General features: G+C 39.1%; 1 protein-coding gene across 3 annotated transcripts in view; it reads left to right on the top strand.

The window, feature by feature from the left end:
• The window catches only part of DOCK10 (dedicator of cytokinesis 10), a 309226-nt gene that overhangs the window by 104816 nt on the left and 190777 nt on the right, over positions 1-13633 (top strand). Inside the window, exon 1 of one of the 3 annotated variants that reach the window (XM_060193684.1) lies at positions 4756-4960. The exons of the other annotated variants lie outside the window; for them this stretch is intronic. Within the exon in view, the coding sequence (XP_060049667.1) occupies positions 4856-4960 (105 nt within the window). The 5' untranslated portion in view covers positions 4756-4855. Of the gene's footprint in view, positions 1-4755; positions 4961-13633 lie in introns of those variants that run through there. 3 annotated transcript variants of the gene reach the window in all.

Here is a 13633-nt window from a genome sequence, read left to right as displayed (position 1 = left end):
ATTCTTTCTCATCTTAATTTTACTGGCAATTTTGTGCAAGATGCAATGTGTAAAATATTTCTGTTTCTTCTAACTCATTTCATTTTTCAGACGAGAGAGAGAAAGAGATACATAAGATAGATAGATACATAGAGAGAGAGAGACAGAGAGAGAGAAAGAGAGAAGGCCAATGCTTCTTCAGTGTGATGATGATGCAGATTTCAAACTTGTGAGGCTGTAAGTCAGTAGCCTGCTGAGTCACATGGTACCTGCGGACCTATGAAAACTTTGAGGTGACAAATGGATGTTGATTGAAGCCACTAAATGGATGGAGAACTGTTGTGGCAGTAATAGAAAATGAATACAGGGGAGTCAGGCGGTAACGCAGCGGGTTAAGCGCACATAGCGCAAAGCGCAGGGACCGGCATAAGGATCCCGGTTCAAGCCCCTGGCTCCCCACCTACAGGGGAGTCGCTTCACAGGTGGTGAAGCAGGTCTGCAGGTGTCTATCTTTCTCTCCCCCTCTCTGTCTTCCCTCCCTCTCCATTTCTCTCTGTCCTAAGCAGCAACATTAACAACTAAAACAACAATAAAAACATCAAGGGCAACAAAAGGGAAAATAAATAAAAGAAAAAAAATTTAAAAAAAGAAAATGAATACAGACATGTGGTCCGGGAGGTGGGGCAGTGGATAAGGCTTTGGACTCTCAAGCATGAGGTCCCGAGTTCAATCCCCGGTAGCATGTGTACCAGAGTGATGTCTGGTTCTTTCTCTTTCTCTCTCCTATCATTTCTCATGAATAAGTAAATGAAATATTTTTTAAAAAAGGAAAAAATAAAATGAATACAGACTATGGAGTCATTTTCTCAAATTTTGGATGCTTTAACATTCGAATTCCTATTTCTTCTAAAACAGGCCTCAGATTTTTCCCTCTTAATTTAACTGCCTTTCAGAATGAGTTTGTTTATTTCATGAGACAGATAAAGATCAAGAGAAAGAGAGAGAGGGAAATAGTAGAGGGGCCAGAACAAGGTGCAGGGGATTGAACCAGAGACATCATGTAGGCAAGTTCTATGTTATCAATGGAGCCTCCTCTGTGGCTTCATTGTAAATCACAGTCTTTTCCTCTGTCTGAACATCATCGCACTCGGCTTTGGTCACACATCTAAGAATATGTGGGTCTGTCCATTTTTTTCCAGTACATCTTCATGTGTATGTAGGACTGTATAAGCAAAATTCCATACCTATGTAGACCTGGTAAATGTCAATCAAAGGATTGCTTACATGTCTGCACATATAGGGGTTTTAGCTACTAAAGACACACATGCATGTGGTTCTCCTTGATTTCAGGGACTACTGAAATTTCACAACAATCTTACAAGTTACGTACTAATTGCTCCTCTCTATCAAAAAGGAGGAAGAGAAAGGTCAAGTAACTTGCTGGAGGTCATCTAGTAGATGTCTGAGATGATTCAAATATATATCAGTCTGGGCCCCAAGACTGCCAAGTCTTTAGTTTCATCATATTGAATTGTTTTAGGCATTCCTAGCCCCAGTCACCCTCTCTGACCAGATGCCACACAGTACCTTCCTTGAACCCCTCTACCTCAAGACAAGCCACTGTTCTTATAGTTCTTCCTATTAAGTCTATGTGTTGTAAGTTTCCCAAATCACCTTCTATCTGTCATATGCAAAGGCATTTTGTGACCCTGTTGTCATTTCCATGCTACTCTGTCCTCTGTCAATTTTAATTCTCAGTGACTTTCTGCTTCATATATGCAATTCTGGCTCTTTCCTGAGTTGCATCTAGAAAAACAGATTTGGTCTGTAATCAAGAAATACTAATACAATCCCCCCACACCGGACCCCACAGTGCCATTTCACGAAACACAACACTTCATGTTCCGGCATTCACTCCCTCCTATGCAGTTATCTTTTTTATCTATATGACCTCCCCACTAGTTGCCTGGCAATGCCTCTTTTTGCCAGTGTTTGAGTTGCAATGAGCAGCTTAGGAACAGGAGAAATGAATCATCCTCCAATTGCAGAAGCTGAAGATGGGAGGGACTCCAGGACAAAGAACTTTGGTGCCTAAAGAGGAATAAAGAAAAAGCTAGATGCAAATAGAAGTAGAGGAAGTCGCTTAGTGGTTGTTCATATAGTTAGATGCTTTGCATTATGACCGTATTCCTGTAGCCTAACACTAGGGACTTCATATGCCTTGGGTCTAAGAGTACACTTCAGAGATTTGTAAGCACTCCAACTCCCCATTTTCTGAAAACATGTTCATGAATTTTAATAGTCTCAATAAGCCCATGATCCCAATAGGATTTCAAAGCACTATGTTCTAGATGTTAAAATAGAAACAGTCTCTCTCCAGGTGACCCAGAGGTAGACTGTCTTAAGGTTGAATAAGGAAAAAGTTAAGTCTGAAAGTTCTGCATATATTACTGTGTATCTGTTCATTAAACAGATGCCAGAGGATTATCTAGAGAGTGAGAGTTGTTTAGACATGAACATACACAGTGGGATTTCTAAATATCCAGTGACTGGGCATCAACAATAGCTTCTGCTCTAGAAAATCTCTTAACTATTCAGTACTTAAGTCAGTAACAGAATAGTGACATAGCTTGCCCACCGATTGATATATGTAAATGGTATCTTGCTATTTTTTCTCACAATTTTGAAAAGAAGCTTCCTCCATGGACTCCACACTCCAATAACCAGTAACAATGAGAATTTCTTTTTATCAGTATCAAACAATTTCTTACATGAATGCATAGGAGGTATATGAGTGACTCCTGTATGATGTGCTTCAACTAAATCCACTTATTCTTGGGTCAAGAGAATGACTTGTCAGTGATAAAGGAGAAGTTTATTCTATAATTAGATGGAATCTATTTAGGCCACTATTGCTGGGGCTTACTGGTTAAGTGAAACTTTCTAGATGATGGCCACTTACATTATAGAATCAGAAATGTATTTGCTGAAGTGGGTTCTCCAGATGAGACGAAAGTGTCTTATTCCATTTGTCCTATGAGGGGGAAAGGAAGGAAAGCAGGAGGAAGGGAGGCAGACAGACAGAAGAGAAAGCTTGGAGGGAGGAAGAAGCATCAGAATGTCTAGAACTGTTCAGCCATCTAAGTGGTGATCAAAAGAATCTTTCTGAGAAAGACAGTTGTGCAAACACGTGAAGGATGTTAGAGAAAAAGCCACTCAGATATTGTGATCACTGGCTTCCAGGGTGCAAGTGTGTATCATGCTCGGGAGCCAACCCGGTCTGCACAGTAAAGTGTTGAGAAGGAGAGGATAAATTATCTAGAGACCGCAATGTATCAGCTCCTTCTTCCCTGTCTCTTGTCACACTCTTCCTTTGTCATCTGTAGCCTGGACCCTGCTTCAGACTGGGACATGAAGGAAATCTGTGAGCTACTTAATGGTCTCATCATTTCATTTGATGTCTAATGCTCCCAGAATATTGAGAACGTTTTATGTGGATCCATATCTCAGAGACTTTCTAGAACATTCCTCTATCATGGTGACCATAGAGATCTCGGGTCCTCAGTGGTGATATTTTTGAACCCATCTTAAGAGTCACATAGTGCTTCCTGGATACGCAATGTTTCCTTCCACACACAATCCACTGCTCAACTGGTCCATCCAGCAGATGAAGAAATAGAAACTTAGACTGACTAACTCATACAACTCTCAACTTTCAGAACCAGTCTTTCTAATGTTTAACTCATTTCTTTCCTAGTAGTTTAGCATAAAAAAATCATCTTATCTCACACACCTAGAGGGAAAGAATTGACTAAACTCCCATTTTCTGTGTTTATTGAAAAATTATAGAGTTCTTATCTACTGTTAATATTTCAAAACACAAAATGCCTATGACTCAAGGCTCATTGTTAGGTACAAGAAATGTAGGTCCTTAAATGTACTCTTCTGTTGTTTAATGGTTACATATGGAGAATGTTCTAGATGTCGTCGTTATGTCACTGAAGACAAGATTCCCATTCTTGTGGAGCATATTGTCTAGAGAAGGAAGATAGACCTTGAATAAAAAAAAGAATGTTGCATATAGCAGTGTTACATTCTCGTGAGGACTAAGGAGAAAACTAAAAGAGGAAGGACCATTCTAGTGAGTTTGATGGGAGGCTTGAACTTTTAATTAGCTCCAGAGAGAATGAGGAATTATCTGGAGATTAGAGAATTAATTCTTGAACTCTTTGACAAGAAAAATCAAGGTGTTCATATCAATCTGTAGTAGACTGACAATTAGTGAGACATACTTTCTCTAGATAATTAATAGAATTCTAATATTTTCTACCTGTGGTCTAAGTGATCATTTTGTGTAATCCCTTGTAATTCCACTAATTTAATTTAGACTTCCATGAGCAATTGTTTTAAGCAGAATTCTTTGGCCTCGGGTGTATTGTTACATTATTCCTTTGAGATCTAGCAAGATGATAAAGTTTGGATGACTGTTCCAGTGACAGACACAAAGTGCTACAGTAAATTAGGTCTTTGGCCCAATCTTGATTTGTTTCCTTCCATGATATTACATCCGTTGGTGTATGTAGCCAGGAGCAATTCTTTGCTACCTCTAAAGTCATTTTGCATTTTGCTCTGGTATTGAAGCAGACAGTAGAGAGGAGTGTCCTCAGAAGTCTGTCTGAGCAGCTGGTAGGTAGTCACAGGAAGCGGTAACTTGTTGGTTTTCTTTTTTTTCTGCTGGCTGATGTCAAAGTTGCATGAGCAGTTCCCTTTTGACCAAAGAAGAAAGATTTGTTCGGCCCAGTGAAACTTTCAGGAGGAAGACTTTTAGTGAAATTAATATTTTTAATTATCTTGTGACTTCAAAAATACTAATACAATGAGCTTCCGAGGAAAGGTGTTTAAACGGGAGTCCACTGAATTTTGGAAGAAGAGACGAACAGTAAGGAGAGTCAACCAAGGAGAAATTCAAAGATTTAGTTCGGTAGGTATCTGAATGACAATGTTTGCTTTCAGTTTTAATTCAATATTTTATTTTTATTTAAGATAAGCTCCAGAGTGACTTTCTAGCCTAGGTCAAGGGTAAAGTTATCTGGCTCATAAATCTCTTTCATTTACATTGTTAATTTAAAACAGATTCTGGTGGATTGAGAGAGTTATAATTTTGCTAGAATATCTGTTCTTCTCTTTTTCAGAAAATATCTTGCAAGCTCTATCAGCTGAAAACACACTTCATCACTGACATCTCTTTGTGTTTTTAAGAAATGGTGTTGTTCTCTGTTCTCTCTTTATCATATGCCACTCATTAACGGTTTGAAGTTCTTAGAAAGAGCCAACTGTGAAAGAAAATGTAAACAAGCATTTGATTAAGCAAATTCAAATACCATGACTTACAATGTTAAAATCTGGTTTTAAACCCAAACGTTAAAAAAGATTTTTTTTTTTTTATCTTCTGTTAAAAAAGAAATGTTTTTGCAAAAGTGTTCTTGTCATGGAATTCTAGTGCTCTGGGTAAGAGCCTCAGATAGTTGACTATTAACTGGCATTGCTAAGGTGCTTTAGGGCTGCCCTTATACTAGAAAGACTTTGTATGAGAAATGACCGCAGCATGGTTTGGTAGATCTTACAGGAATGTTTAGTAGATCTTACAGGAATGTTTGCTTTACAGGATGGCTGGAGTTTGTTGTGGTTCCTTCAGGGTAAGGCTTCCTTACTCAATACTGCCTTCTCTTGGGACCCAAGACGTCTTTTTGTGTCATGCTATCCTAGTGATTGTAGTGTATTAGCAGTTTTCCTTACCTCTACCCACTAAATGCTAGTGGCTTACTATTCTCATTTGTGGCAGTATCTCCAAGCATCTCCAAATGTTTCCTGGGTGAGGATAGTAATGAGCTGAGAACCACTGACCTAGGAGTAAAAAGTCCTTTTGTTTATATGAACATCTTTAATCTAGTAGCAGAGACTTTCTAAAAATTTGTATCTATTTAAATTTGATCTATAGTGTGTATATATGTAAATAAGTGTATCTATGTGTGATAGCATGAATATGAAGTTACTTACTGGATATCAACAACCCAGTTGGTGAATAGTCTGCCCTGATCAGGTACATGAACAGCTTCTCAGTGAATAGTGGTTCTCTTTAGTACACATGATCTCTTTGGTGGTGCTTTAATGTGAATAGAATTTTCCAGAGTGTTGACTCATAAGATTAGTGCCATTAGTGTTGTGGTCAGATTGTATCTCAGTAGTGTGTGTCTCATAATCCCAAACAGGGGAGAATGAATTCCTTCATCTTACTCACATGTGAAGAACCTGGGTCGTTCCACTTTGCATTTTATATCTGGAACCAGGAGATTCCTGAGTTTAAACTCCTCCTTAGTCTCCACTCACTAAAAATGAGCATTCAGAGGTGTCTTCTCTGATGGTCTCAGAAGAACCTCACCAGTTGTTTACCGCCCATCTATTTCAAAGCATAGCTGTTTGGAAAACTCATTTGGTTTGAAATGAAATTAAACTATAGATTGCCCTCCCCACACCCAAGACCCATCATCTCCTATTGCCTTTCTCTCAGTGGAATTTAGAAATATCTTGGGTTCTGGCACTGGAAGATTCTTTTTTTCTTGTGTCCACTACTCTGTCCTATGCAGACCGTACTTCCAGTTCTGCACTAGGAATGTCCTTTGTGCCACGCTATATAATAAAACTAATCACTCTGTGAATGATCTTAATTGAATTTAAAGGGAGTGCTAGTGAGAACTATGGTGAAAGCAGCCAGTAAGAAGGTGATGTTTCCCCACAGCACTGAGTGGCTTTGCATTCACATTTAATTATGATCATTCATACAGTGATTGGCTTTCTTCCTTGAAAGGCACAGGGGACTTTCCTGCTCCCTTTGTTTGTGTTGGGTCTTTGTATAATGAGCATATTTCCTTTCACAGGTTGTCTCTTCCATTGAATAGAGGATTGCTCAATCCATCCCTGAGTATTATTCTGAGAAACATTTTCTAATTTTGGAGAAAAAAAAATGGGTCCAAGAAAGTGAAACATATAATTAAATTCGTTAGTGCAAGCAAGGCTCTTTCTGAATCTCTCTTCTACTACCTGTATGACCTTGGTTTCCTCTGCCTTAAAATGCTCGTAATATGCACACATGTAACAATGTGTAAGGGCCCAGGTTCAAGCCCCTGGTCCCCACCTGCAGGGGGGGGAAACTTCACAAGCCATGAAGCAGAGCTGCGGGTGTCTGTCTCTTCCTCTCTATCTCCCCCTTCCTTCTCAATTTCTGGCTGTCTCTATCCAATAATAAATAAAGATCATTTTTTTTAAAATGCTCATAAAATCACCTGTCCCTTTGTGAGCTTGTTTTCTGAAATCTCTTTTGATCAGATATGTTCTAAACATGGCCTGAGCTCTATAAAAAGTTACAAGTGTTATGTAGTATTGATTAAACCAAAGAAGCTCTTGCCACTTCCAGAGGCAGAGAGACTTAGCTGCATAAAGACAGTCCGTTTGGACTGAAATACTTTCTTCTTGGGAGACTTTTTCTGTGACAGAGCTACTAAGTAACTGAATTACATCAAGTTGACTGCTTCTGAGAATCCCAGATTACTGCATTTGTTTGATGGGGTTTGCTGAAAAACATTATATATATTCCACCTACCCCCTTTGGCCTCTAGCCCTTGGCAGAGCCAGACTGGGATCTCCACAGTATATACCTCTAAGCTTTCTAAAAGTTCAGCCAACATCTTATTTGTACACTGACTTCAGAGAGGACCTAAGAGTGATAAAGAAGAACCAGTCCAACTGAAGACTTAATGTAAAATAAGAAATGAAACACTAATTACATTTGAAAATTTGGATAGACTCGTATCATGGAGTGAAAGGAGAAAGAATGATTGCTGGGGAGGACTATCATAGAGAATCTGTTGTAATGATTGTGTAGATTTTGAACTCAGAAAAATCACTTCTCACTCTTAAATCTAGAAATTGTATAGGAATCAAGAATCCTTTTCTAGAACTCTGTGACTTCCTAAGAGGTGCGTAAATTGTATCCTCTTGTGACTCAGATCAGCAATTTTGTTTTATTCTGTTTTCTGTAGTTGCTGATCAAAATTAAAATTTTTACTCTGAGGTGTTATTTTTTTTTTATTATCTTCAAAGTTTCACTCATTTAGCCCAGTTTTCAAGTATAATCTCCTAGAAATGCTTTCATTGGCCCGCAAAACAGCCCACTTGGACAGTGCACTGTTTTTCCATGTGCAAGACCCAAGTTAGAGCCTGACCTCCACCATCGTGTAGGAGACTTCAGTGCTGTGATCTCTCTGTTTGCCTCTAACTGAAAACAGAAAAAATAAATAAATAAAACAGAAATGCTTTCACATATTTTAAATGACATACTACCAACAACATACAAGATAGGTTCAAGAGTATTATAAAAATTTTTTGAGAAAAAAATAATGAATTTTTCTTATTAGGTCATGTAGAACTACTTCCCATAACTTTTAAAAATGTGTATCTGTAGTTGAAAGCTGTCTGTTTAAGTTTTTGTTTTTTTCCTTACTTTTGTTTATTTTATCCAAATTATTCAGTATGATTTAGTTTTTTTTTTGTTTTTTTTTACTTTTTTCTTTATTTCTACCCCAGTTTTTCAGTATGATCTCTAGTGCACATGAAGTCAATAAAAAGATTGTTTCTTTGCCAAATTACATGTTCTAATTGGGAAGACTGAAAATATGGTCATGTTAAGTTATTATATCAGTTTGTGCAGTCAAGGAAGAATGTGAAATTTAATCAAATAGATGCACGTCTTTTAAAATTGGTACTGTTTTACAGATATTTATTCTGCAGGCTTGTGTTTGGAATTATTACCATTTTTCCTCATCTCTTTACTAATAGCCTGCTTGTACTTTAATAAAAAAAAATTGAAAGTGAAAGCTATGGGCAACTATAGAAAGATCTATTCTGAATGCTTGAATGTGTCACCCTCCTGTCATCAAACATGTTATACTGCTGTTTTTTAAGCTCCTTTTTTTAATCCTTTACTTTTCTGTGATGTTTTGAACAATCTCCCACACCTGTCTCCTTCCTCACTAACCCCACCTAAGATCAGAAAGGACTTTCCACAGCACAGTCATCTACACTTTCTAAAAGTTCAGCCAACACTCCCCATTCACCTTCAGAGAGGATTTGATGAGTGATAAGACAGAAGCCAAGACCAGTGACAAATACCCAAAGAAAAAAAAAGATGAGAAGTGTTACTATTGTTTTCTTAAACAAACAAACAAGCAAGCAAGCAAACAAACAAACAAAACCATAACACTTCACAAGGGACTGGAGCAGGGGAGGAGAGGACAGGGAGCAGGCAACAGTACATCCGGTTAAGCAAACACACCACAGGGGCTGGGTGGTGGTGCACCTGGTTGAGCGCACAAGTCGCAAACACACTACTACAGGCAAAGACCTGGCACTGAGCCCATGCTCCCAACCTGCAGAGGGTGGGGGGCTTCACCAGTGGTGAGGCAGGTCTGCAGATGTTTCTTTCTTTTTTTTTTCTCTCTCTCCCTCTCTATCTTCCCCTCCCCTTTCAATGATCCTCTGTCCTATCAAATAAAATAGAATGAAAAAAATCTTTAAAAAAAAGGGGGGGAGGAGGGAATATCTGCTGGAAGTGGTGGATTTGTTGTACTGACACCCAGCCTTAGCAATAACCCTGATGGAAATTCATATAAGTAAATAAATAAAGTTTATTTATATAAAAAACACATATTCGTGTGTTTCACTTGTTCTATAATGAGCCTGTTAGCTGAAAATAAATAAAAAACCAGGCCAATGTTTATAGAAATGATAAAAGGAGAGACTACACTTGGGTTGATACACAATTAGAAAGAGGGAGAAAGCTATGAAGGGGCAGGTTAAAGGAAGGAGGAATGACTGGAAGGACTTTAATTCAATCCACAGCAGAGAATTGAAGAAGCATAAATAGAAACTTTCCATGGGGGGGGGGGGGGCGGGGGGGGACCTGGGTTTGGCTGCAGCAATGAGGAAAAACCAGCACAAGTGCCAGGTAGCTGAAGAAAGAAGCTTTCAAAATGAATTAGGGCAACTGGTGGCCTGGCTCTGGACTTGCATGAATGAGATTTTAAGTTCGATTCCCAGTTGCACATGTACCAAAGTAATATTCTGCTTCTCTCTCTCATATATGTATGTTGGGCTGAGCTTCACTGACGGGAGACAGACGACCAGGGACTCATAGCTGGGTTGTACGCAGTATCTCTTAACACAGCGCAATCCAAACCAAGCTAAGCTAAAACTAAACTAATATACTTGCCAAGTAGGGTGTAAACAGGATGTGACATAGAGAGGGTGGAGCGAAAAGTGACTGGTGCAAATCAGGGTGTACTACGAGAGGGGGCGGAGCTAGAAGACATCATGAACCAGTGGGGATTAAACCAATGCCCTGCAGTCATGCTGGTGCTTAGTTATGTAAATAGAATAGTGTTAAGCAGGGGGGATTAAACCAAATGAAACAGAAGGGGTTTTTAGAAGCAGAATTAGAAGCATACCAACATATGTAGATGTCATTTTTAATGGACTTAAGAAAGGTATAGTCACACCTGAGAATTATTGAAAGTTTGAATCCAGGTTACCACAAGTTACATGAACTTCTTGGTTTTTCAGTGCACATAAAAGTTATGGTTGCAATAGGCAGTAGCAAACTAAGTGTGCAATAATACTCTATTTAAAAAATAGCAGTGCACATGCATTAATGAGAGCATATTTTCTCGATTGAAAAAATGTTAAATAGCATTGAAGCCTTCAGTATGTCATACTTTTCTTGCTAGCTGAGGGTTTAGTTAAAGTCACTGTATCTATGCAATGTGATAATTGAAGTCAGTACCTCAAACTAGGCCTCCACCTGCAGTGTAACCAAGAATCGCCTTCTTCTCTTTACAAATCTGACTGTAAAAGAAGAGAAGAGTGTCAGACCAGGAGAGGCAGTGCAGAAGAGAATGCCCACACCAGAGCTAGATCAGTGCCAAGGGAGTATATTTTACATCTGTCTAAACAGCAGGTGGACTTTCGTCAGAGCTAAAGGTGAACAGGAAGTAGTACCCTGACCTCAACAGTCCTCCCTACTTCCTGGAGAGCAGTAATAGTACAAAGCTTTCTGGATTTAGAAATTGGTGGTCATTTCTGTGCCTGCTTTGACATAAACCTTATCTAACATTCACTCTACAGGCCCCTAAAATACCTTTCCATCTCCTTCTCTTTATTCTTGGTACCCACTTAGATATAAGTTTTGGTGCTCTGACCCTATCACTTCCTCCCATGATGTCCCCAGTGTCCACACGGTGAATATTGCCTTCTGAGATGCTGACAAAAAGGGTGACATTGTACCTGAGCTGAACTCTGTTACAGGATCTTTCCATTAGGAAAAAGAGGGGTGTGTTTGTTTGTTTGTTACCCTTTCTGTTCTAACAAAGCTATGATTTTTGCTTCTGGAGTGCAGTAGACCATAGACCTCATGCCCAGATAGATTAAAATACCAGTTCTTAAATGAACTTGTTGTGTGAGTTCCCCGAATCCAAGTTTATCCCAACAAAGTAAGGTAATAATATATATTTTTTCTAGGCTGGGTATGGAAATCCACTGAGAGAAAGTGTCACTATCCTTACCACTTGATCATAACAACAGTAAAAGAAAATATGATTTTCTTTTTTTTTCCCTTGCTTCACCACCTGTGAAGTGACTCCCCTGCAAGTGAGGAGCCAGGGGCTTGAACCGGGATCCTTACACCAGCCCTTGAACTTCACGCTATGTGCGCTTAACCCACTGGGCTACCGCCCGACTCCCAGAAAGTACGATTTTTGTAATCTCTACAGACAACTAGCTTCTTGAAGAGAAGAAAATATTGGGTTGTCAGAAAAGTTGTGGTGTATTTTTGCATTAAAAAAGCATAGCAAATTATGACACGACTTTTTCAATAACACAATAGTTATATTGTTGAACAAAAGAGATTGCTTCCCTCACAGGGAAAGACTTGTGCCTTGACATGCCATGCACATGACCCAGGTCGGAACCAACTTTGGAACCATATGGGAGTTGCCATCACATTGGGGGAAGCTCTTGAACTGTTCTCTCTCTCTCTCTCTCTCTCTCTCTCTCTCTCTGAAAGAAAAAACACCCTGGGAGTGGTGAAATTACAACTATGTCCTCTACCTGCCCACCCCCAAATAAAGGAAGAAAGAAAAGTAATTATCGGTGTTTACAGAGGAAATTATTTTAAATATGGTAGTGTCTATTGTTACTATTAATAATTTTAAATTATTTGATCATGCTAGTTCTTTTACAACACATATATGAATTTTAATATAGTAAATAGGACTCTTAAAGTGCAATGTGGAAGAAGGTGATGTAGTATATGTTGTATATGTACTTCCAGTAAAAGCAAAAAATTATACTAATTGACATTTTTGCAATTAAATATAAACATATACATGCATTTTGGGGCCCTCGTTACTCTCTGGAATCCTAAGATAATGATGAGATGAAGCAGTCAGAATAGATTTAATGGAAAATTGAAGATCAGAACTATACTCAGTCTGTTAACCAAGAAGCTGCTTAAATTCCCTGTTCCTGTAATGCATGATGTCTGGTGTTTTGTTTTGTTTTGCTTTATCTAATAATGAGCAACAAGACTGTAGGTTAAGAGGGTTACAATTCCACACAATTCCCACCACCAGAGTTCCGCATCCCATCCCCCCCATTGGAAGTTTTCCTATTCTTTATCACTCGGGATGTATGGACCTATCATCATTATGAGGCGTGGAAGGTGGGAGGTCTGGCTTCTATAATTTCTTTTCCCCTGGACATGGGTACATGGGTGTAGGCAGGTCTGTCTATGGTTCCAGCCTGTTTTTATCTTTCCCTAGTTGGGCAGGGCTCTGGGGAGGTGGGATTCCAGGACTTACTGGTGAGGTCATCTGCTCAGGGAAATCAGGTTGGTGTCATGGTAGTGTTTGTTTTCAGTAGACTAAACTCACACTGAGATTGTGCACAAGTCAACTAAATGTAAATTCCTCTCCTTGAGGGAATTGTTGAATGTGAGTGGGCCACCTTTAAGACCATTCAAGTTCAACTAAAGATAAGTTATGGAAATAAAAGAACCTCGTTGTAGGTGTTCTTTACCTTATTAAATCTCTTGAGGTTCAAGCAGAAGAAACCTACAAGGGTGAAGAAACACATTCCAGAGAAAGGGAAAGAAAGAAAGAATAGAGAAATGGATTAGAAAAGAATAGGGGGAGTTGGGCGGTAGCACAGCGGGTTAAGCGCACATGGCGCAAAGCGCAGACCGGCATAAGGATCCTGGTTCGAGCCCCCGGCTCCCCACCTGCAGGGGAGTCGCTTCACAGGCAGTGAAGCAGGTCTGCAGGTGTCTCTCTTTCTCTCCCCCTCTCTGTCTTCCCCTCCTCTCTCCATTTCTCTCTGTCCTATCCAATAACAACATCAATAATAACTACAACAATAAAACAACAAGGGCAGTAAAAGGGAATACATAAAATAAATTTAAAAAGTAAAGAAAAGAATAGGAAGAGGATTAGAGCATGTTGGTGCAGTGAAAACAAGGGGGGTTGGTGTTTGAAATTAATGGACAGTA

Source organism: Erinaceus europaeus, chromosome 7 (assembly GCF_950295315.1).
Source record: "Erinaceus europaeus chromosome 7, mEriEur2.1, whole genome shotgun sequence".
Taxonomy (NCBI): domain Eukaryota; kingdom Metazoa; phylum Chordata; class Mammalia; order Eulipotyphla; family Erinaceidae; genus Erinaceus; species Erinaceus europaeus.
Note: the sequence above shows the minus strand (reverse complement) of the source record. Positions and strands in the feature narration are given on the sequence as shown.